Genomic DNA, 24,683 nt, shown 5'->3' on the forward strand with positions numbered 1-24,683 from the left:
ATTTCCACACTCACCACAGTGGAGTTCCTGTTAATGAGCACAACCACTTGTTCTGATCATTCTCACTCCAGCAACAAAGGACACATTGTGAAATGGTATCTACAGTGGAACCTTCTGAGTTCCAGAGCCAGAACTGCTTGATCACAGGGCACAGATCAGACAAAGTAAGAATTAACTCCAGGTCGCATTTCATCGAATCTCAGACTGGTTTGGGTTGGAAGGGACCTTAAAGCTCATCCAGCTCCAACCCCTGCCATGGGCAGGGACCCCTTCCACTGCAGCAGATTGCTCCAAGCCCCTGTGTCCAACCTGGCCTTGAACACTGCCAAGGATGGGGCAGCCACAGCTTCTCTGGGCACCCTGTGCCAGTGCCTCAGCACCCTCACAGGGAACAGCTTCTGCCTCAGAGCTCAGCTCAGTCTCTCCTCGGGCAGGTTCAAGCCATTCCCCTTGGCCTGTCCCTACAGGCCCTTGTCCCAAGCCCCTCTCCAGCTTTCCTGCAGCCCCTTCAGGCACTGGAGCTGCTCTCAGGTCTCCCCTTCAGGAGCCTTCTCTTGTCCAGGCTGCCCCAGCCCAGCTCTCTCAGCCTGGCTCCAGAGCAGAGCTGCTCCAGCCCTCACAGCATCTCCATGGCCTCCTCTGGCCTCGCTCCAGCAGCTTCAGGTCCCTCTTTGTGTTGGGAGCCCCAGAACCAAGTGCTCGATTTGAACTGAAGCAGCTCACACCAGGGGAGAACAAGGCAGTACCAAGGACACTAAAAAAACCCCAGAACCCATCACTGTGACCCAAATGACACAGCATTAAGCTAAAGGTTTTTGTGCACTTTGGCAGTTGTACATTCAGCATTGCTTTTGGTTCTCCTGTTTCTTACCCAGGTTGATGGTCTTCTCTCCAGCTGAACCCAGACTGCTAGCACCGCAGCACACACACACAGAGAACTCAATAAAAACACTTTCCAAACCACAGAGGAGCTATGACTCCAAAGTACATAGCTCAAATTAAAAATTGGGGCCAGATAAAATGATTCCAAATTGGGAAGAAAGCAAAGAGATCCTGTTTCCAATAAGCTGTTTTGACCTGACTGATGAATGCAGTCCGGCAAGGGAGGAGGTGGAAAAACAAGGACATGCTCAAGCAATGGTCCTGGATGGTATCATGCTTTGACAGTCTTTAATGCTGCTTTGGCATTAAAGCTATTTAATTTCACAAGTCCACTGCTCTAGGCAAGCTCTTCAGCTCCTGTTGACTCTGGGCACAGCTCAACATGGTTCTTCAGTGCTCAAGATCCACATATGAGCCCTCAGGGGGATGTGGTGGGGCAGGACTGCTGTGGCACCTGCCCCAAATCTCAGCCCCATTGCTGAGGAAGGTAAGGAGCTTCTCAGGCTCTCTGAACTCAGCACACTGCCCCTCAGTCCATCCCCTTCCATTTTCAGCATGGTTAAAGCAAACACAAATATTGCACAACTTGTTTTCCATTGTGTTTTCCTTTCTGGAGAGACATTTTTTGGTCGCTTTTCCATCTGCTAGCACTCACCATCCAGCATAGCAGGCTTTCAGTAACAGAAATCTCTGTATCCATATATACACCATCCTATCTCAGGAGACATGCATTTACATCAAGTGCTATGAAGGCAACATGTAGCAAGCACGGGACGAAGAAAAAGGGTTCACCTCAATAGCCAGACAATAGTGCTGAGTAAAGCAGCAGTGAAGACAAGCTCAAGCCAGGAGAAGAGCAGCAGACAACATGCTGACAATTACAAGGACTAGAGTAAATGTAAAGTAGAAGGGAGCACTTGGACCAGCAACTTGCCAAGGTAATAAAGAGCTTTAAATATCTGTGACCCATTCCCAGACACTGAAACCTCTGTGTTCTCCCCCAGAAGAGGGGTGAAAAAACAATCAAGCTAAAAGGTAAGAGCCAGATGGCAAAGTGCAGCTGTGTAATTCACCCACTATCCCGGGAAGCTTCAAACCTGGGTCACTCCATGACTCAGAGCTCCAGCACACAGCACTGGTTAGCTGCAATCGCACAGGATTTGCCCTTTTGGTTTCTGCCTCTTTGGCCAAAACTCCAATTTTAAAGGGCAACTGTACAAACAGGACATAGGAGTATTTATATTCCTCTCCAAACACCAGCACAAGCAGCAGGGGTCTGGTGGGTGATTTATGAGGTGGGAATGCTGCTTTGAACTCTGTGTTAGATGGGGGTTGTCTTTCAAGAGTGGAGAGGAACATACGACGGCTGTCTCCTCTGAAGAGCTCTCGCAGTGGCTTTTACCCATGTGGGCACAGCTGCAAGGTACTCCCACTGAAGGTCTCTCCTTCCATTCTCTCGCTCACTCACATACAAAGTCAACACACCAGAGAAGGCCATTTTTGTTTTATTTATTTCCCAGAAGAGCTCTTCCTTGCACGTTGCAGACACGATACAAAACAAGCAACAGAACTTTGTTTCATCTACAGAAACAGTTTGTTGGAGTATAAAGAGTTACTGGTGATCGTTACTGAAGAATGTTGGCTTATTCCAGGGGCACTTCAAGTATTCCTGAGGAATAATCATTGATTTCTCCTTCCTTCCCACTGGGATAGTCTTAGTCATTAGTCACTGTTCCTGTAAAGCAAGAAGGCTTATATTATTAAAAAGCCATTTGGGTTCCTTACATAGAAGGTGCTGCTCGATGTAAAGCAAGCCACTTGGCTCCGAAACGTTTCCAGAAGGTAGGCTAACATTTTTATCCTTCACTAGACTGAGAAGTTGAGCATGGAGAAGTTAAGCAGCTATTTTCATACCAGAAGCATGTTTTCATGCTCATAACTCCTCATTCTGATCAAATGGGTACTTCAAGAAACCCCAGCATTATTGTTCAAGGTAACTATTCACAGACTGAATAGAAACCAGAGAGAAATCAAAGCCGCAAAGGGCAGGAGGAAAGGCTTCATTTGCCAGACTGTATTCTTGCACATCAATGTAACCCACACCGCACCGAACCACAGGCTTGTGCATTTGGGGTGATAAATAATACAGGCTAAATAACCTGGAAAACATGATACTTCCCATTCTGCAAGGAAATCAAGGCCTTGTAACTCTCAGCCTCCAAATAATTGCTAGAGGTTGATTTTAAATTCAGCTGAAATCACAGTGGAATCCACTTGAGCAAATTACTTAAAAAGCTCTCAGACTCTTATGCCCACAAACAAAGACTTGTCTGCATTTAAACAATCTCTTGGTCTAGATGAAGGGCTCTTGCATTGGTGAGTTTCATGATCAAATTACTAACCCAAAGGATGGGCAACATGATTATCCAAGTTACAGCTACAACAGCTCCAAAGTCACTCTGTAATCTCCTGACTGGTACCCTGGAGGTCCTCTGTTCTCTCCATTCTCACTTAGGATTCTGAATTAAGAACCTGAGCCTGAAGAATTAAGAATCCAGACTAAATAAAGCCCCAAGTAACCCGGTTTGACCTCAGAGCTGACCCTGCCTTGAGGTCAGAGTAGATGACCTCCTTGAAGTCCTTTCCAAGTTGAGTGATCCTATGAACTTGACAGGCTCAGAAAACCAGAAACAATTTGGTTCAAGTTAATCCATGTTACATTTCTCTCTCAACAACAGAGTTTCTTGCAGAATCTCACATTGTGACAAGTTAACATTTCAGCAGGACTCCATTTTGTAAAGGAAGTTCTACAGAGTTCAGTTATAACTGTATTTTCTAAGAAAAAAACAGATGAGTGATAATGTAACAATATTTTCCATGTTCCTAACCAACAGAAATGAAATAATTTTGTTATAATAACCCCAGAGCCATTATCCATGACACGACATTTTGGAGAGGATTAACAGCATTAACCATTAGATGGTTTCATCCACGACCTCCCTCTCTGTGTGTTCAGCCTCTCTGTGCCAGAGAAGGCCAATGGAGACAGTGCACTGGAAACTATTTGTCTAGTCCTGTGCCATGCAGGCAGCTGTGCTGCTTCTCTGAAGTGCACTTTCAATTACCTCATGCTTCAAAGGACCACCCTTGCTCCAGCACACAGCTTAGTCCTTAATCCAAACAAAATCCCTTACTGGGCTGACCCCAAAGTCAGTTTTCTGTTGCTCAACATCCCTAGTAACAAGCATCCTTGAATGAATAATGCTTGCAGGGCATTTACCATTCACATGAAGCCACAGACAAGTCATTCCAGCTTCTTTCTGGACATGTGAATTGGAGGCATCCCCTCAGGATAGTGTGGAAAGCTAACACATTTTAATGTTAGCAGATCTGGCCAGCAGGGTGCTGCACATGATTTCCATTCTGGGCTGGAGCTGCAGTGTTGTAGCTGCTGCATCTAAGTCACTCTTTCTCTATACTGCTACCTAAAATATTTCATCTTGAAGAAGTTGGTCAAGAATCTTGTTACCATTTCCCTTTCTTAACAGCTGAATGTCTATAAGCAGGTATGTCTGGTAGGGCTGCAGAGGGCTGGCAAAAGCTCATCTGCCAGTAAATTTGAGGGGGACTGAACCCAACTTCCAGCTGTATATGTGTCATGAAAAAGGGGAACACCACATTCAGGATTCTGTCATCAGGCAGACAAGCACTTTATGCACTTCTGTGTACTTGCCATGAGAAGCTCCTGGCAGAACATTTACCTCAGTACCTTCTGAAATGCTAAAGTAACTGTAAATGTGTCTTGGTGGATGCTTCTGCAGTGCTATCACTCAAGTGCTTTCAGCAGTCCATGGCTTTGTGAATCCAAAATATGCACACCTTTTTTTTCCCCTCAAGATATCACCATGATGAATTACCACAAAACCAGTCCCAATTCTTATATGTGAAGAAACAAAAGCAATATGGATGGAGTCAGTCTGTGGGCTTAGTGCACTGCAGGCAGTTTGTGAGTGAACAAATGTCTCCTGCTCATTAATCCAGTTTTAAGTATTTTCTTTTGGCATGGTCAGTGAAAAAAACTAAATTCATCTAAATGATCCTCTTCCAAACTACTTAAAGTTTACAGTTTCGTCAGATTAATTATTAGATTCCAGCCAAACAAGACAAAAAACTTACACAAGATTATTATTTTCGTGTTGAAAAACTCCAAAAACCCCAACCAAAAAAAAGCAACTAAACAAAAAAAACACTCCCAAAAGATCCCAGATCTGCTTCCACAGGCAGATCTACCTAACATAACTTTCAGTTTCTTCCTAGCTCATCTCTTTCTAAGTCTGAAGACAAAAATCTTGCCATTAATTTAGTTTTTCAGCTTTCTTATTGTTATTATAGTTGTTTTCAGGTTGTGGGCAAACCTACCTGGGTCTGTTAAATTAAGTCTATGTATTCAGTCCAGTAAGTTTAGTGCTAAACACACCAGATATTAAACATTACTAAAGAGAGGGGGAACTGCCCAGCTTTGGCAACACAAATTTTTCCTTCCTAGCACTCATTTGGGAAAGGCAGAGGACTGTCTATTTAAATGGTGTCTAAATGTACCATCCTAAACTAAAACAGTTACTAACTAATAGTAACTAGTACTGATACTTACTTTTACAAATTTACCATGGAGAAGATATGGAGACTGGAAGTCATGTTGACAATTGGAATAAGCCATTCCTAACCCCATCCCTGACCCAAAAGCGATAGGCCATGTCCTTCCTGTGGGGGAAGGCAAGCAGAGAGGAAAAGTCCAAGTCAAGAAAAGCTGTTTATTTCATATGAGAGTGACAGAGTTGTTAAATAAGCACCAAGAAAGAATATATCACTGGGAAGAGGCATATTAGGCATTTTCAAGTTCTCAAATCAGCTAAAACCCTGAGTACTTCAAAACAACAAAAGTAACAGCAAAACATCACACTGAGAATTCAATGGATTCTAATCAATCTCTCAATTCAAGATATTCCTGTAAACTATTCTCTTACCAAAGCATAACTAAAGAGGAATTTAGATCAGTTTTAAACCCCTGGCAAGCTTGGCATAAACTGTTGTCTAGACACATGGCTCCAGTCATTTGGCTCAGGGTTTCCTGCAATTCCAGCATTTGAGCTGAGCACAGTAGGAGCTTAGAGAGGTGCCTCATGGAACAACCTTGTTACACAACAGTTAACACTGTACGTAACTCCATGTCAGCTCAAAAGACATGACCAATAATGAATTAGTTTAACATGCTGATTTTTACATGCCTCAAAGATTATTTTCAACTGCACCTACAAGAGAAAGTAGGGAACCAGGCAGTAAAATTCCTGCAGTATACTTACTTTTGAAGAAGATGACTGAGAAAACAATTCCTAATCCAAACCCAGCACCTGTAAGAACAAACACAGTGAGTGAGAACTAAGATATAATGCAAAGTAAAGGCAAAGTGATTTAGCTCTTTACAGGAATTCTTTGTTCCAAATCGGAAATAACAGACTACCTGTAGTTCAGCACCAAGCAGAAATGTTCCTAAACAGCAATACTACTTCTTGTTTTCTTAGGTAACTGTAAGCAGCTAATTCAGATTAGAATTCCAAACCAGACCATTATCAGACAGATTTGGGCACCAAACCAGACTCATCCCAGAGAAAGTTACTGAATTTCTGTCACCATCTACAATGTGGAATTAAGATCTATTTGGCTCATTCTCAGCAAATGAGAAACACTGAAATGAAAACTTATTGTGTCCTTGAGCTTTAGATTTTGCAGATGGATATCTTATTGTATTTCGGTTATCTCACTACTTTAACTGCTTCAATGTGTGCCCTGAGGGCAGCAAAACTTTGATGCTTTGTGTTATCCTATACCTTACAAAAGAAAGCTCCAGGCTGCTTATCTTTCACATCCACAACATTCATTATGGAGCATATTTAAACACACTAGGAATGAATGACTTTTCACATCCTTAAGACTATATATAGAAATAACTGCAGCAGTTGAAAAAAAGGAAAGGAAAACCATCCAGCACCATTAAAAAACTCAGCTGGTGTATTTAAAACTGACTTTTGCTTTGCTTGGAAGGTGAGCTGATGATTTGTTGCAAGAAGTCAGGCAAGTCTGCAAAACTCCTCTCACAGCCCGATAAATAGAACAGGAAAAACTTGGAGCTCAGTTGCTAAATTCTACCTTTAATTCTATCCACTAAAGACAAGAAGTTGAGATAAGGGACAGAAGTACAGAAGTTTAACAAAGGAAAAACAAATAAATCAGTCATGCCTGTGCTCAAGATACCCAGGAGTTTCAGGTTTGCAGCAAACACATCCTGTTACAGGCTTCAATTCTCTCCCTCCACTACAAGAAATCTCACTGAAATATAAAAAGTTTAATTAAAGGTATATTATCTTTTTCATATATTCCTAGAAGCATGGGATCCTTATTTCAGCTCCTGTTGAACACATTACCAAGTGGGATGTGGCCAGAACAATGCCAAAGAATCCAATACCCTCTCTTGGCACACAGGACTAGGTCTTTTTTCCTATGTTTCCTTCTACTCTTTAAACTTTTTTCCTTGCAAGAAGCACATTAACAGCAGCTTGAAATGAAACAACACTTCCTGCATTATTAGTACGTTAACTTAGTACCCCATGTTTGTCACTGATTATAAAACCATGACTATTACACCAGAGGTGATAAGAGATGATCAGAAAGAAACACCTCATGTTTACTCTCCTGTTAGGACTATCTGCATTTACTGAAAGCTGGGAAACCAAGGTGCTTTTGAAAACTCTCTTCATTTTCCTACAGCTTTTTGAGTGTGACAAAGGTAACTACTCTACCAGGTCATTACAACTCTGGAGTAGGCTTGCAAAACACGCAAGTGCAGGGGAGAACTCTGCCTGCCAAGTGATCCTGACACAACCCCCCAGCCACCTCAGAAACAGAAGGTCAGGCTTTAGCTCTAATCATTTGCACAGCTAAAGGGAAGTCTCAGTTCCTCGGATGTCTGGTTGGAGCTTCAGACTTTTTCTGCATTTCAGACAGAGATACACCACTTGAAGCATCTCACATGTGCAGCTAACTACTCACACTGTATCACTGACCGGCATTTAGATGTGGACTGGAAGAGACATCATTGCTACGAGCTGGTTCCTTCCCATGTAGAGCCTTCCTTCAGTACCTTTGCTAGAATACAGCTGTGTTTGCTCTCATAGAATGTTTATGCTATTAAGGATAATGACTATCTTCAAGAATTCATCCAAATGACAACTGTTTGGCCCTCTGACCCAGCTCCCTCTGCCAGTCTTCTCCTGTAATACACAGTCTGCTGCCTTTTGGGTTTGGGCTGTTGCACTGTAGGTCTGAAAAGGACTTTGTGGAGGTAATTTCTATTCAGACAGCACTAAGCATTGTCTGAAGTGCCCAGTTCAGAAGGCTTGCCATGCAATGGTGATACTGCTCCTAGGAAAAGATCTCCTCTGCCAAGCCAAACAGTTTAGCTAATCAGTAAGAAATGATTTACAGGATGACAAATCCTGCATCATCTCCATGCACAGCCCAGCAGTTTCTAATGTCACCACATTTTCCACATTCCCAGTCAAACCCACATTCTTTTTACCAGCCTGATGGTAAACTGCTTACTTTCTTGCCTTCAAAAAAAGCCTGCACTAAGGAAGCACTACGTTAATACAGTTTCTTTCCAGCTGCTTCCAGAAATAGGCATTATCTTAAACTCTTTTCACCTCCTTCAAATGCTCTCTCCCATTACAGCTCCATCTGTAAGGGCTCCACACAGATGCCATCAATGCTGCTTCCTGTTGGCTGAGGGGGAAGCTACAGGATACTCTTAAAGGTGATAAATTTATTCTCTCTGCCAACTGCAATTCAGCCTGAGCCTAAACCAAAGCCTAGAACTTGTCCCACATCAATACCCAACACACACCACTGCAAAGCAGCTGTGGTCCAGCACGACTGAGTTAGGAAAACCCATTCTGCCTTCCCTAAGAAAGCTTTTCTCTGAATCAATGAAGCTGAAGGGATTCTTCTTGTAATTTAGAGGCTATCTCTGCACCCTGTCCCAGTATGAAGAGGAGTATGGAAGCTGATTGATGGTACATATCCAGGGCTTTGCTTTAAGTAATTAAATGTTACAGAGCAAGAAGAATCTGGCAGCTGATGGGGTTTTGTTTCTGTACAAGGCAACTTGATAAAAAAGCCACAAACATACTGAAGCTTCCCTCAGTTTTGCTCATTCCTTTTCTTCCTGAGGAACAGTTACAGTCTGTGCTACAAACTGTTGTGCATCACAACACCCAACCAAGAAATGCTCAGCTGTGCCCCTCACACCAGCCAGTGCATACACAGCATTTGATCTTTTAGTTTTAATGTTTAAACATTGGGTTTACCTAAAAACCAGAAGTTACATTTATCTTCTTAGCCTGTTTGGTTAAGAACCCATTTCTGTGGATACTTTGTCACTTATCTTCATTCCACTAGAAAGTATTTGTGGTTATGCGGTCATTTCCTGTGTCTCCAGGACCAGAAGGGAGCTAAAACCATCTCATTTTGGAAGCAGAATGAGGCATTTTACTTTAATTCTATATAAAGTTACACCAGAGATAAACAATGGCAGAGCTGTTGATGGCTTTTACAGGTTTAAGTTCTCACATGCTCAATTTCCTTTATAAGAGGCAACATGTTGCTTCAAAGAGCCTCCCACCTGAGCAGGGGACACTCAGTCTGCAGCTGTTTCTACTAAGGATCAGCACCTCTAGGCCAGGCTTTAACTTCAGAACAATAAAACATGAAAGGTTTATCTTACAATAAAAACAAACGAACATGGAGAAGCAAAGGGCTTGATCCATGCAGGGCACATTTCTTTTTGCATGAGAGACTCTTTGGAGAAAAAGGCCACAGGAAAGAGTACAACTCATTTTTCACCTCCTCTGACAGTTTAAAATGTTTAACTAGAAAAACAGCCTCTTCCACCCCACATCTATCACCTCAGCTTCAACTCAGTGTCAACAGGGGATAGGATGGCTCCATGGACATCTTACTCCTGCTCTCCAGTAAGTGCCCCGGCTGCATGGACCAGCACAGCCAAATGGAATGGGGATTAGGCACTAAGCCCAGTCTCCAAAACTTCTTCATTCCTGGCTTATACACCTTCCAAGGAAAATGTCACAGTACCTAAAATCAATCCAGCGCACAGCGAGCACGCGCCACAGACCCAACAGGACACCATCAAAGTGTCTCAGAGAGAAACACAAATCTTCAAGACAGGCTCCTGTTCCAGGAACATCTGGGAAAAGCTGCTTCTATAAATTTAATTAACAGTCCCCCCAACAGTGCTACTACACAGTTCCTTCCTAGGTTACCCAAGTAGCTGAAGTACAGGCTGAAGTACCTGAGTACAGGCTGAAGCAGCTAGTGAGGCTGCCACACCTAGATACATAGAATTGAGCAGGCTGGAAAAGACCTTTAAGTCAAGTCCAACCCTTACCCCAGCACTGCCAAGGCCACCACTAACCCATGGCACTGAGGCCTACACTGTGTGTGAACACTTGCAGGGATGATGACTGCAGCCCTGCCCTGGGCAGCCTGTTCCAATGCCTGAGCACCCTCTGGGGCAGGAATTGTTCCTCAGCTCCATCTAAACCTGCCCTGGTGCAGCTTGAGGCCGTTTCCTCTTGTCCTGTCATTTGTTCCTTGAGAGAAGAGACAGATCCCTCCTCACTACAACCTCCTGTCAGGCAGTTGTATTGGGCCATAAGGTCCTGCCAAGGCTTCTCCAGATTAAAGAATTTTACACTTTTCTTCAACAGCTTGAAACTTAAAATAGAAGGATTCAAATGTGCTCATTGACATCTGGTTGTTACTGCAGTGTTGCTGTTACTATAGCACTGGAAGTTTTTCAATTACTTAATCTGATGATAAAAAAAACCCACTCTTCTTTTCCTCTGACATTCCTTACACACCAGTACAAAACAGACCTGCAGCCTCCTCCCCTTCACATTCTCTTATTTGACAAGTAAAAGAACTAAATTACTGAACTAAAATGAAGAAAGAGCTCCTGGAAGATGGTGTCTTGTTCTAAGAAAACAGCAACTACCCTGTACAGACAAGACTCTCTAAAATAGGTCATGGACTTGCCCCAACAAAGATTTCTTCACAGCCAGGAACAGAGCTTGCTTCCATTAGGATCAAGAAAACGTGTCAACCTCTGTTAGTTCCTCTCTGGAGACAGTGACAGCTATAGCTCCAAGGTCCAACAGCAGACCTCACCCATGGGCCTGATGCACTGGAAGTTTCAAATGAGTATTAGCTCAGTCCAGCACTGAAATTCGCTTTAGGGAAGGGAACATCCACAATAGGTCAGGATCTTCAAAACAAAGAAGGCAAGCAGTGTCCCATCCTTTGCCCTCCAATCCCACTCTGTCAGGATAGATGGATATGTTTTTTCTCAAAAGCAGGGAGCAGATCCTTCTTCATGCACCAGTCAGAAACCTGAGACCATTAAATCACTTCTTTACAGACAGAACTAATCTTAAGCAGACTCTTAGCAAGGTCTTCCATGGCAGGAGTCAGACTCCAACTCTGAAGCTTTCATTCTCATATCCCCTGTTGTGTGGAGTGTTTATGTAGCAGAGAGAAAAATGAGCAAGGACACTAGAAGAAAACATCATGAAACTATACACCAAGCACTCGAGGAAGAGGCAAGGAAAAGTGTGTTTTCTTCTAGCATTCAACTGCAGTAACACCAAATAAAAGTATCCAAATACCTTTATAATATAAAGATCCTGACATGCTTTCAAGAGCTGCCTTCCACCCTTAAGCACTGCTGCAGGTCACCCACCACCCAGAGGTTAAACTGAGATAGACATCAGCACTTCCCAGATGGAAATATCCCTGTTAGCACCTCCAAGCAATCACAGTGGTAGTCCTGTAGTGGCCCAGGAACTTCCCATCCTCAGACCAGTGAATGAGCTGGTGAGAGGGCAGAGCATTTCTTCCTTCTTTAAAGAGGGGAAGGGGAAAAGAGTGGAAGATACTCTGAACAGACCATGCAACAAAGGTTCTTGCATCAAGCTTTTAGACAAAATCCAGGTAGCACTTGCTTTAGAAGCACATATGTAAGAAATCAGCAAGATACTTATTATATGGAAAATATACCTCTGACAGAAAACTTTACCTTGTCTTACTGTAAGAAAATATTGCACTAATGGAAACAATAGCACTGCTAAGAAGAAAAGTTTAGCTGGAATAAACATATTCACATGCAGGGCTTCTGCAAGCCTAGCTCTGTGGGTTGGCAATCACACTTCTTCACACCCATCCAGTGTAGGTTGACCAGTACTGACGTCTACTGGCCCAGTGAAGAAAGAGGCAGTTTGGAGCAAGAAGCCTTATGATGGCACCTCACTAGCAGAATGGCTACAGAAAGCAGCCTCTGATCCTTCTCAAATCTCTCACTATTTAATTTGTTATCATCAAGGATGTGCCAATAGCCCTGAAAAGATTTTCCCAGAGAACTCTGACTTAACAGAGAACAAAGAGTTGTTTCCACTTGCTGCTATTAAGGACCAAACAAGTGCTTTAGGACATTACTTCAGAGCCCCCTTCCCCTGGACCATAAGACCACATGCCACCTCCCAAAGAAGGCCCAGGTGACATCTTATCAATGCACTAGTGCAGAGAAGGAAGAAGCAGTGCACCTTGGATTCATTCACAGCACAGGAGATCTTACATAGGCTGTTATAAATGGCCGCACTATCAGGTGGGTATCACAGATCTCTCAGGTGTTGTAGCACACTGTGAGTGTTGCCAAGAGCAGGCTGAAGCAAGGGTTGAGTAAGGCTTCCCCCAGTGTTGCTCACAGTGTGCAAGGGCACACATAGGCAGGGCAAAGCTGCCTGACTCCATGGGACAGCCAGCCCCAAGAACAGCAGGATGCAATGCAGTCAACAGAGGAGAGGCCTGGATTCCTAAAGATTCCTCATCTTTTTCCTCCAAAATAAGATAATAAGCCCCCAATTTGTAGACAGTCATTGCACTCAGAAGTCTGCAAACAACATAGCTAAATATTGCTGTTAGATTTTGACTAAATGCCTGTTCTCAGAACAGCATTTAGCCACCTCTTCCAAATCAAACATCATCTTGTTGGCTGCATTGCCTCCCCACACAGGCTAAGCCATAAGCAGTTAATATTTACACTACTTGGGCTGCTGCAAGATCAGACTAATAAGACTGGATCTTAGGATTGGATCTTCTCCTGCACAAGAGAGGAAAATAGCTTGAGGTTGCAAACAGAGTAAACATCACAATGCAGTTGTGTGTTCACATAATAGCTGTGCTCTCCATTATTAGAAAGAAAATCCCAAATGAAGAACCCACTCATTTGACCCAGTAGGTAAGACTGAACAGCCACATTACAATCACCAAGAAAAATACTCCCCAGATCACTTCAAACCAAGAATTTCAGGATTTTTGTATATTTAGAGAAAGTCTAATCCAGTTTTCAGGAAGTATAATCAAGCTTTATCATTAGATAGACTGACTTGATCCTATTCATAACCATGGGAAGGATTATTTAAAAATACTGACAGTGCAATCTATACAATGGTTCCTTCTGAAATAGTCAATCTGTGGAATGCAATACAGTAACACCACTGTTATTAACAGAAACAGCCATTGAAGCAGCCCAGATGATGCAAACTTGAAGAAATCATGCAGCAGTTTGCAGGAGAGCTGAAAGTGCCCTTTTCTCTTACAAAATTCCTATTAAATGGAAATTAGAAGTGTTTTCCTTTCAGATGTCAAAACAGAGGATTAGAGGAAAATGAACATCCCTACACTGGGCTATTTACAAGCTTCCAGGCTGGATTTTGGTCTGTCACAGAGATACACCGAAACACTTCACTGCTGAAACAAAAAAAAGAACAAAGAACTTCAGCACAACAACTTAACACACAAGGCAAGAAGCAAACAGCTTGCCTGGGATTACCTTTCAGTGTCAGGTAAATCAGCATTCAACTCACTACTACAGTTTCAAAACAAACCAACACACACAGGCACACAAAGCTCCCGCCCCTTACACGTACACTGTTTATTATAGAATCCCAGACTGGTTTGGGTTGGAAGGGACCTTAAAGTTCATCCACTTCCAAACCCCTGCCATGGGCAAGGACACCTTCCACTGGACCAGCTTGCTCCAAGCCCGTTGTCCAACCTGGCCTTGAGCACTGCCAGCTCAAGGGGGGCAGCCACAGCTTCTCTGGGCACCCTGTGTCAGCGCCTCAGCAGCCTCACAGGGAAGAGCTTCTGCCTTATCTCCAACCTGAACTTCCCCTGTTTCAGTTTGAACCCATCACCCCTTGTCCTGTTGCTACAGTTCCTGATGAAGAGCCCCACTCCAGCATCCCTGTAACCCCTTTCAGACTCTGGAAGCTGCTCTGAGCTCTCCACGCAGCTTCTCTTCTCCAGGCTGAACAGCCCCAGTGTTTTCAGCCTATCTCCATATGGGAGGTGCTCTAGCCCGTGACCATCCTCCTCATGGCTTCCTCTGGACTTGCTCCAGCAGCTCCGTGTCCTTCTTGTGTTGGGGACACCAGCACTGCACACAGTGCTGCAAGTGGAGTGTCACGAGAGCAGAGTAGAGGGGCAGGATCACCACCCTTGACCTGCTGCTCATGCTCAGGGGATGCAGCTTAGCACACAGCAGGGTTCTGGGCTCAAGCACACACTGAAGAGGGGTCTTGTTCAATTTCCAAGTGACCAACACCCCCAAGTCATTCTCAGGCTGCTCTGAATCTCTTCTCAACCCAGGTGCAGGACCTTGCACTTCGCTTTGCTGAACTTCATGAGGTTGGCATTGGCCACCTCTCAAGCATGTCAAGGTCCCTGTGGATGACATCCCTTCCCTTCAGCATGTCAACAGCACCACTATTGCCTCCCTATTTACTGGAAACAGCATATAACAATGGTTTGTCCAAAAGCATAGCCTTGCAGAGAAAAACCAACTCTGCCAGTCCCTCATGACTAACAGTCTTTCCAAAGAAACAGGCATGAAAGACCAATAAGTTAAACAAACAAAATCTTTAGCCAGAGTTTGGAGCTGGTAGGATGGAAGAAGACCACAACACTATTTACTTCCTGTCCCTCCACTGCAGAGCTCATCCAATAAAGGGAAATAAATGGTTGTGAAGGTTGGAAAAGACACAGGAGCATATAAAGCTTTGCAAGCTGGGAAGGAAAAGAAACCCACTATGCTTAGATTCTCCTTCCCCACACATAAAATGAGCAACTTTTCTCATGAGTAAGAAAAACCCTATCAGGAAGACAAGATGGAACAGAAAGTTAAATTATTAAAATGAAAGGGAAATAGGGTGAAAGATAGGGAAGGGGAACAAAATACCTAACCCCATCTTCATCAGAGAAAACCAAATAAACATCAACCCTAGCAAAAGAGAGGTGAGCACATAAACTCCACTGAACAATGTTTCAGTGTTTCGTGTGGGCTTACAGCACTTTACTCTTTGAACTGAAATACCATCTTACCAACGCCTGACAACACATTCTGTTTTGAACTAACAGGAAAAAGAGGTTTAATACCAAATTACAACATGGATACAGGTAGCGCTCAAGAGGTCAAAAATAATACAGCATTTCAAAAGATGTATTACAAGATAAATATGTAGTTTGGACATTTTAGTGGCAGGAGATCAAGTTTCTCCTGGGAGCTCCATCTCCAACTAAAACAGCAGAGCATAACTACAAACACACCGGCTTACCAAAGTGTAGTGGTAAGCCAGACAGACCCACACAATATAGGACAGGCTGCAAAGCCACCAGCTAGTCTTTAAACAACATACTAGGGGCTAATAAAATCATCCTGATAGCCACTGCTTCCCCTTCTCACTCTCCTGCTTCCCATGTCCCTCCAGCCCTCAAATTAATCCACAGGAGTTACCTGTCTCTACAGTTCTCAGACAATGGAGAACCGTCACATGGGCAAGGCATCAGAAATTCAGTGCTTTCCTCTGTTTACAGGGTCTGGAATGTGAAAACACAGGACTAATGACAATGTTTGTCTTTCCCCAGCCACTGGCTGGAATGATCTCTGGTATTAGTGCTCAGGAAGGATGTAATGAAGGCACAGGAAGGAAACTGCAGCCACTAAAAGGAACAGTCCTACAAACAGAATCATTGAATTAATGAGGTTGGAAAAGCCCTTCAAGATCATCAAGTCCAACCTTTACCCCAGCACTGCCAAGGCCACCACTAACCCATGGCACTGAGGGCCTCCTCTACACCATGTGTGAACACTTGCAGGGACGGTGACTGCAGCTCTGCCCTGGGCAGCCTGTTCCAATGCCTGAGCACCCTCTGGGGCAGGAATTGTTCCTCAGCTCCATCTAAACCTGCCCTGGGGCAGCTTGAGGCCATTTCCTCTAGCCCAGTCAATTGTTACTTGGGAAAAGAGACTGACCCCACCGCACTACAATCTCCTGTCAGGTAGTTGTAGAGAGTAAGAAGTGAAGATTTGGTAAACTTCTTTATCCCACATAATAAGCAACAATATTTCAAAGTAAAAAGAGTTTATTTTCTTTCTTCTTTTTTCCAGTATAACAACTGCCCTGGATGGTTTATTAGAACTCCAGCAAAATTTGCAGTAATATTACAAAAACAGTCACCACAAACACACGGGTTTTTGAAGTCCCTGCAAACATTCATTTCCACCAAGACAGACTGAGAAAGTTGGTGTTGTAAGCATGCAATTAACAGTCTCTATGAACTTGTTTGATTCTATGTGTAGGACTTCTCCTTTTTGTGGCTGCAGTTTCCTTCCTGTACGTTCATTACATCCTTCCTGAGCACTAAGAGCAGAGTGATCATTCCAGCCAATGTTTGTGTTAATGCAACTCACTTTGCAGTTAAACGCCATCACCACCTTCAGTCACAAACTACTGGAGCATGAAGCAACTTTGAGGCTGTTCTGACTTCCAAAGTTCCTATAGAGTCATTTGCTGTTAATACAGCGGAGGTCACCAGCACAGATGCTTCAGCTACTGGATCAATCACAGCAACACACAAAATAGAGGAATGTTTTCACACATGAAAAGCAGTATGTGTCTGAGGCCATCACATGGGGTTTAGTGCTAAAGAGCTGCAGCTTGTGCTGGTTTGGGGCAATCTAATGAAAAACATCAATTTTATTGAGACCTTTACCCAGTGCCATCCTGAAGCCCACACTGGGAATCTTGGTCTAAAGGAGTAGTGCAGAAAGTCTAAGCATGTTTTCTTTTGCTGCTGCTTTAGGATGGAAAACCCCAACAAGTTAAGAGGAAAGGCTTACTCAAGAGACATGTTGTATCGAAATCAACCCTGTATCCACATCTTTCAGCCTCTGAGAAAGACTTCCCATGCACAGGATTCCTACATGTTCATGTACAGCTGCAGCACAGAACAAGTTCTTGTTTATAATTTGGCATACTTAATATTTTATGATAAAGCAACCAGTGCTACAGAAACATAAACAGATCTGGATGTGTTTGTCAGACAAACCTGAGTAGAATTTCATACGGGAAAACATTGCTCTGGAGCACTTGACACTTTTCAAAGGCCTGATATAAACAATGGAAGTTTCAGTTTACTTACAACTATTAAACAGCTTTTCTAATGGAAAAGTATTAGGCAACTAACCCCCCTGAATTCCTCATCAGCTTTCAAGCATAAAGCCACTACAGCAACAAGAAATAAACATTCATATTTCTCAGATATAATTTATGGTCCTAAGAGAAACATCAGCACCAACATGGAATACATCCTTTTGTGTCAGATACTTCACTTCTTGCTCTGTACATTGCATTTAAAGATTTGCTTTAACATACACATTTCAGAAAGCCACAACCTCTGTCTAGTCGACTTGCCAGCCTGTCACATGAAAAGCACAACCACTCATAAAGGCCACAGTTCCAAGTGACATGCTCTGAAATGTTTGCTAGCACCACAGTGCTAACTTTAGGGACAAATAAACAGGGAAGAAAACCAAGAGAACTGTTGCCCTGCTTAAAGCAAACTGTCACAACTGCTCCCCTACTTAAAGCACAACTCTCTGCAGGGTTGGGACACCGGACGGAAAGCTTCTCAATGTCAAACTCCACACACTGTACTAAGCAACACATGCCAAAGCTATCAGCGTGTCACGCAGAGCATTGCTTTTAATAAACACAGCCCACCTCGTACGCTGAGTGATGTGAGCAGCTCTGCACAAGCAGGTTTTGAAAACCAAGCCGCCGTCATAGCGCAACTAAAGGCAGGCAAGGTCGCGGCCCTCACGGCCCCGGTGATGCCAACCGGTGGCCCATTCATTCAGGGCGGGAGGCGTCCCGCTGGCCGCGGAGCTCAGTACTGAGCGACATTACACACGGAAACGTCTCATCTTCAACAGAGGGAGCAACCAGAGGTCAACACAGACCCACCGCTACCGGACAACAGGTAAGACAACACCGGATCGGGGGAGAAGAACGCGGGGCTGTTATGGAAGCGGGCCCAAAAGGGGTCCGTGCCCGCGGCCAAGGTCACCTTGCCAGGCCCGGGGCCGCCCTGCTCATCATCGTTGCACCGCTCCCCGCGGCACCGCTGCCCTGCGCTGAGAGCAGAGCCGCAGGACAGGCCCCGCTCCCGCCCGCCGCACCGATGACACCGCCGACCTAAGCTGGGCCCGGAGTGGGGGGAGAGCACCGGGCCTCACAGGGCCCATCCCGGCCACACCGTGGGGCCGCACGGCCGGCGGCTCTCCAAAGCCCCGAGGCGCCCGGCGGGCCGCTGCCGCCGCTCCTCCCCGGGTCCTCCCCCTCCGCCCTGCCCTCCCCGCCCTTACCCAGCTTGACGGCGGAGTCCGCCAGACACCGGTCCCACTTCCTGCCCAGCTCACCCTCCGACGCCATCTTGCCCGTCCCCTCCCACCTCACGCCGTGTCCTCACCTCCTCCCCCAAGAAACTCTCGCGAGATCTACCAGCGCGGGCAAACGGCGCGGCGCCAGATCTCGCGAGATTCCCCTGTGGCCGCCGTTGTCAAGGTTACCGGTGGCCGCAGACCTCGACCTTGGGCCCGGCCCAAAAGCCTATTTTTCCATTCCTGGGCTACACCACTTTAGCCACGGCTCCCGCTTGTCCTTGTTAAGGCCTGTATCCCTCAGTCTAAGGCAGGATACCTATCTTCAGGCAGCTCCCTCTGCCCCTGCTTGGGCTCACCTCTGGTTGACCAGCTCCCCTTAGGGCTCTCACTTCATCCTTGGTAAGAGCCTACTTTTGGTGTTATCTGTCTCAGGTTGCATTTGCCCCACTGAACATACAGCCCCCAAAATCCTGCACCTTTGCCTGTTGGCCTAAACTTATCTTTAGAGCCTGAAATGAGGTACAGGTGTGTGAAAAACCAGCTGCTGCCAATCCCTACCCATCACCTCTTAAATAAAAGCAACCTGGGCCCAACATCTTCTTGTTTAGTTGTAAAAATAAGTAGCTGCTCAATTCACTGGGAAGCTAATCTTAAGCTAAAGAGTCATGGGAAGGGTTCCCAATGTTTTATGGGTCTCTGGCACATCCTGGAGTGTGCATTGTAGGACCAGCAACGTAAGTGTGAATAGCTTCAAATGCACTGTAATGAAATTTGTGTTGCAAATGTTGTGTGGGCTTTTCTGGAAGTCATTCTCTAGAAACCTTGTGGAAAAAACAGAGGGTGTTTTTCAAGTACAAATGTCCCCATTTGTACTGGGTAAGGCAATTTTTAGCTGCAGTGATTTGATTTCTGACAGTGTCGTCAGGCTGCAGAGGAGGAGGTTTTACTGCTTCGTAAAACTGGAAGTTCTTGAACAAGTCAATTAAAGACTAAAGCAGCAAATAGGAGTCAAAACATTCTGAAGCTGGCAAACATTTTCTGAAGTTATTATGGCTTGCGTTTAATTGGCCTTAAAATTAAAATTGGGTTTGAGCTAGAGTAATGAGGAAAGGTTTTTTTCTGTATTTAGTTTAGCTCAACTCCTTCACGTATCACTGAACCATCACAATTTCCCATTATTTTTACATAGTTAAAAAAAAGGCTTTTTACAAACCTTTTTTAGAAGGCATATGGTTAAACTAAGTCCTTGCAGGTTTAAGAGGTGTCCCTGGAGAAGGCAGCTCTTGTTCTTTTGTAAAAGGAGCTTTCTATTCTCTTTCCCCCCCCCCTGCAATTTACTCAAATCAGTTTGCACTGCTGCAGAGTTATATCAAAAATAGAACCATGCATCAGGTTACTTATAAAAGCACCACCATGATGGAGCAGGTTTTTAACTCGCCAGATAAGTGTTTTGTGAAACCAGTGGCTGATGCGCCAGCTCCACCTTCTCATGTCCAAACAGCTCTGGGAAATAGCAGAAAGGGGAAAATACCTGACACCTCCTTATTTTTTCCCCCAAAATTCAGGTTTTTAGAAGCAAGCCAAAAATGTGGTCTTCTCTTTGGCAAAAAACCACGTACCCAGTGCAGGCCAATGTGTAGTCTCACTTCACACTTACTTTCAGGCTGCTAAGCTGCCTGGAAAGCGCTGTTTCTTTGGGGCTGAAGGGAGTTGTGGTGAGTTGTTGGACTAGAAGGTGCTTCATTAATGGTTGAGTTGCTGTGTAATGGGTCTTGATGTATTCTGACAGCCTTGCATCAGGAACATGGTGCATTGAACCCTTTTGGAGGAGATGGAATAGTTCAGTGTAATTGGTTTGAACATGCAGCTTCCTTCTGAGAAATCAGCTTGCTGCTTCTAAATCCCAGAGTCACTGGTGATCAGAGGGGGCCTCTGGAAAACATTATCCATGAAGGATCTAGAACACATTCTCCGTACCCCTTCCCCACCCCAGGGAAAGATTAAGGCAGGAGGGAACATGTCCAAAGACAGCCTTTTCTGTCCATTGCCATAGTTACTTGGCAATTAGACCCTCTCAGTGTAATATTGAGTATTTACTATTGTGTAACTCCAAGGTAATGTTTAGAATGTGTGGTTTTGAAAAACCTTCTTTGCATTTTAGAGTGCAGCATTTACTGTCCCAGGGTTCTGTCCCTCCCTCCTCCTCTCACATTCTCTTCTCTGTTCCAGTGAATAAGCATATAAAAAAATAGAGGAGGCTGCAGTGAAGCCAGAAAGCTTTAAAAAAACTCAAATCCTGCATTTCTCTGATAGGAGTCAATTTCTTACAGGTTCAGACCCTGTATTACCAGGTTTTTTTACCTGTATACTAATGTGTGTATTAAATTAGTAAGACTACTCAGAGACTAAAAGGTAGGCATTGACTTAAATAAACTGGTGGTTAGTTTTTCAACTGACGCTCATCAAACAATCTAGAGGCAGAATGGGAAATCTAAGAGGAATAAGTGCCACTATTATTCTTCCCATTTTCTGTTTCCCTGGTGTATAGTGGAAGAAGACACGCAGAGGGCATGTCCCCACACGTGTGTGGAGCTGAGGAGCTTCACCAGCCAGAATTTGAACCCAACCTTTTACTGTAAGAGACTTTATTTTAACTGTTCTTCCTAGCTTAGTGCAGTATAAGGAGGTTCACTGTCACCCCAATTGGTTTTGTTTTAAAGCTCCCAAGGAAGTGCCTTTCAAATTCCCATCCCCCAGATGAGTGTATCATCTCTTACCCTGGTTTCTCAAAGAATCCTCTAGCATCCCTCCTGTCAAGTTCCCCACTGCATACCAATATGCTCCTGATCTCCTCTTTTCCACAGAATACACAAGTAAATTCTCCCATCGTTTTAAATAACATGAATCACCTCCCACACACAGGTTCATTGTTTGTTCCTGCCAAGAGTAGCAGTGATCTGCATAGGAAGAAGGCAGTGTAGGAGTTGCCCAGTTGAAATGGTTGACACTGCTTTGGTAGTGAACCCCTACTTCGCTGTCTGTATGTCAGAATGCTTCATGTTACAGTGAGGTGCAGACCTGAGCAGGAAACCTCAACTCTTGGTCTTCACTTTGGTTTGTTGTTTTTTTTCCCTCACAGATACAAGTGCAGTCACTGGTGCTTGGTTTTCTCTTTGAAAGCCTTCTTGTTATCCAGGCAACACCAACAAAAGTCTAAGTCTGAGGAAAAAGAAACCATCAGCAGGACTTTGCCCTAAAGTGGGAAGAGTGCCAAAACCTCCATTAAGTCTACTTTGTTGCTATTGATTTGATGTGGAAGGCAGTCAGGTGCTGTGGGGATGAACAATAATCTAAAGGCTGAGGTAGCATAAGGAGAGACAGCTTGTGATGCTGAGTGAAACATCATTCAGTCTTCTCACAGTGATCACATTCACATTAATAAGTCAGTTTTCTGGCTGTGCTAATGTCTTTTCTTGCTGGTTTGGCAAAGCTAAAGGTGTATTAGTAGCGTGGTACTGCTGGTTACAGCTGTCAGGTACAGCTGAGTCAAGTGGAACACTGAAAACAAGAATGTGTTGCAGCTCATCATGCTGCTTCTACTTTAGGTTGCTTTTACAGTGAGGTTTGCCCCAAAAATCCATGGAGGCAAAGCACTTGCATGGAAAGACTGATGTGAGGTTTTGTTAATTTACATTACAGGCATAAGCACAACTTATCGTCTTTATTTGACGTGTACTATTTTAGAAGCATGGAATGGTTTGTGTTGGAAGGGATCTTAAAGCTCATCCAGTTCCAACCCCTGCCACGGGCAGGGACCCCTTCCACTGGAGCAGCTTGCTCCGAGCGCCTGTGTCCAACCTGGCCTTGAACACTGCCAGGGATGGGGCAGCCACAGCTTCTCTGGGCACCCTGTGCCAGCGCCTCAGCATCCTCACAGTGAAGAGCTTCTTCCTTATCTCCAACCTGAATTTCCCCTATTTCAGTCTGAACCCATCACTCTTTGTCCTATTGCTCCAGTCCTTGATGAAGAGTCCCTCTCCAGCATCCTTGTAGCCCCCTTCAGACCCTGAAAGCTGCTCTGAGGTTTCCCTGCAGCTTCTCTTTTCCAACAGCTCCAATGTTCTCAGCCTGTCTTCATATGGGAGGCGCTTCAGCCCTTGATCATCCTCGTGGCCTCCTCTGGACTTGCTCCAGCAGCTCCATGTCCTTCTTGTGTTGGGGACACCAGCACTGCAGACAGTGCTGCAAGTGCAGTCATTGTTGAGGTTAGGAGAAGGAATAGAAACAGAAGTTGCATGTTGTATCAATAGAGGTTTTCTAATGAACAAGCCTGTGAGAGGGTTCTGTTTTTCAGCTCTTTCAGGATGTTTTTCCATGTGTCCATGTCACTGGCTAATTCTATACAGATTCTAACCAGTGAACCGTGACTATTGTATTAAGAGAGAATCCAGGCCCTTACCATTCTTTTGGCTGGTGTATCAGCAAGCTTCCAATGAAGTGCTACGTGTCAAGGAAAAAGTAAGGGAATGGAAAGTTTTGTTTCCTTCTGGTGTGTTTAATCAGCTTCTCCTCGATTCCTTTTTAATGACACGCTACAGACATTACTGCTCCAGTTAATGACCAAGTTTGACAAGAATGTGCTCAATACCCTCTTTGCTCAGGGTCAAGACAGCTCTGAAAGCTCCTGTCTATCACGGTTCTGTGCTGGAAATATTAAGTTAAAGAGCAGTTTCAAGCATAGCAGCAAACAGCAGCTTCAGATATGCAATGACAGTGGAAAATAAGCAACCCCAACAGTCCTATATTCTCCTATTCTGGAATGATACTTAGAAAATTCCTCCTAGTCCTTTTCTGAACAAGCATTGAAGGTTTCTCAATGTGTGTTGGTCACATTTGTCCATCTTGTATTAAGCATTTCACAGAATGACAGACTGGTTTGTGTTGGGAGGGACCTTAAAGCTCTTCCAGTTCCAACCCCCTGCCACAGGCAGGGACACCTTCCACTAGAGCAGCTTGCTCCAAGCCCCTGTGTCCAACCTGGCCTTGAACACTGCCAGGGATGAGGCATCGTGTGGAATACAGTTTGATTGAAACCTGTGGGATTTGTGAGAACACTGTGGCTGCAAACAGCTCCTCAAAATGTGGGCAGGTACTTTTGGATTGAAATACAGCAATTTTTATTAGTGGATGAGGGTCTTACTTTATATGTGTGTGGGGGGGGGAAAGTCTCCTATGTCCAAGCAGCAAATGCAGAGATGGGACTTTTAAAGTGACTCTGCAAATCCCCTCTCTGTGCTTGAGTGGCCAAGTCTGCTCTTCAGGCTGTGAAAGAAGGATATGGGGCATGACTTTATCTTACCTATTTTCTTACAGTTATATGAGAATGCTCAGAGCCAGAAGAGTCTTATGCCTTTGGCAGTATGTGTGCCTGAGTGATGGGTAACCTTTAATTTCTCTGTTGTTACTGTGGCAGTGCTGTCCTGGTAGCAGAATGTCTCATTTTGGCCACTATATGACATCTTATGCTGCCAGTTTTATTGTCTTTTCCATTAATCAAATGAGCAGATCTCCTTGGGTGCTGAAGTGGGGAAAAGTCTGGCTTTAGCATTAGCATTGGAGGGGGGAATTGCCTCAAACCTCACTCTAAATGGGCAAGATGTTGGTTTTCATAAAATGTGGTATTTGAATTTGCTCATCAGCTCCTGCAGTGAATAGGGAAACTCTTAAAACCTTTATAATCCAAGAGCCCTCTCAGGAAAGTTGCTCTGTGATTGGAATTGTGTGCTATTTTGACAGTGTGTACAAAGATCTCCATAGTGAGAATTATCTGTGGCTGGAATACGGAATTCCAAGCCATTGGGTAGGGTTGTAGGTACCTTTTTCCTCT

General features: G+C 44.4%; 1 protein-coding gene across 1 annotated transcript; it reads right to left on the reverse strand.

Moving 5' to 3' along the window:
- Positions 1-2,370: 2,370 nt before the first annotated feature.
- MICOS10 (mitochondrial contact site and cristae organizing system subunit 10) lies at positions 2,371-18,924 on the reverse strand. The gene is made up of 4 exons (XM_005145428.4): positions 18,779-18,924; positions 6,243-6,290; positions 5,534-5,643; positions 2,371-2,617 (listed from the first exon to the last, which is right to left on the reverse strand). The coding sequence occupies exons 1-4, from the start codon at positions 18,843-18,845 to the stop codon at positions 2,609-2,611; spliced, it is 234 nt and encodes a 77-aa protein (XP_005145485.1). The 5' UTR covers positions 18,846-18,924; the 3' UTR covers positions 2,371-2,608.
- Positions 18,925-24,683: the final 5,759 nt, after the last annotated feature.

This window comes from Melopsittacus undulatus, chromosome 12 (genome assembly GCF_012275295.1).
Source record: "Melopsittacus undulatus isolate bMelUnd1 chromosome 12, bMelUnd1.mat.Z, whole genome shotgun sequence".
Classification (NCBI taxonomy): domain Eukaryota; kingdom Metazoa; phylum Chordata; class Aves; order Psittaciformes; family Psittaculidae; genus Melopsittacus; species Melopsittacus undulatus.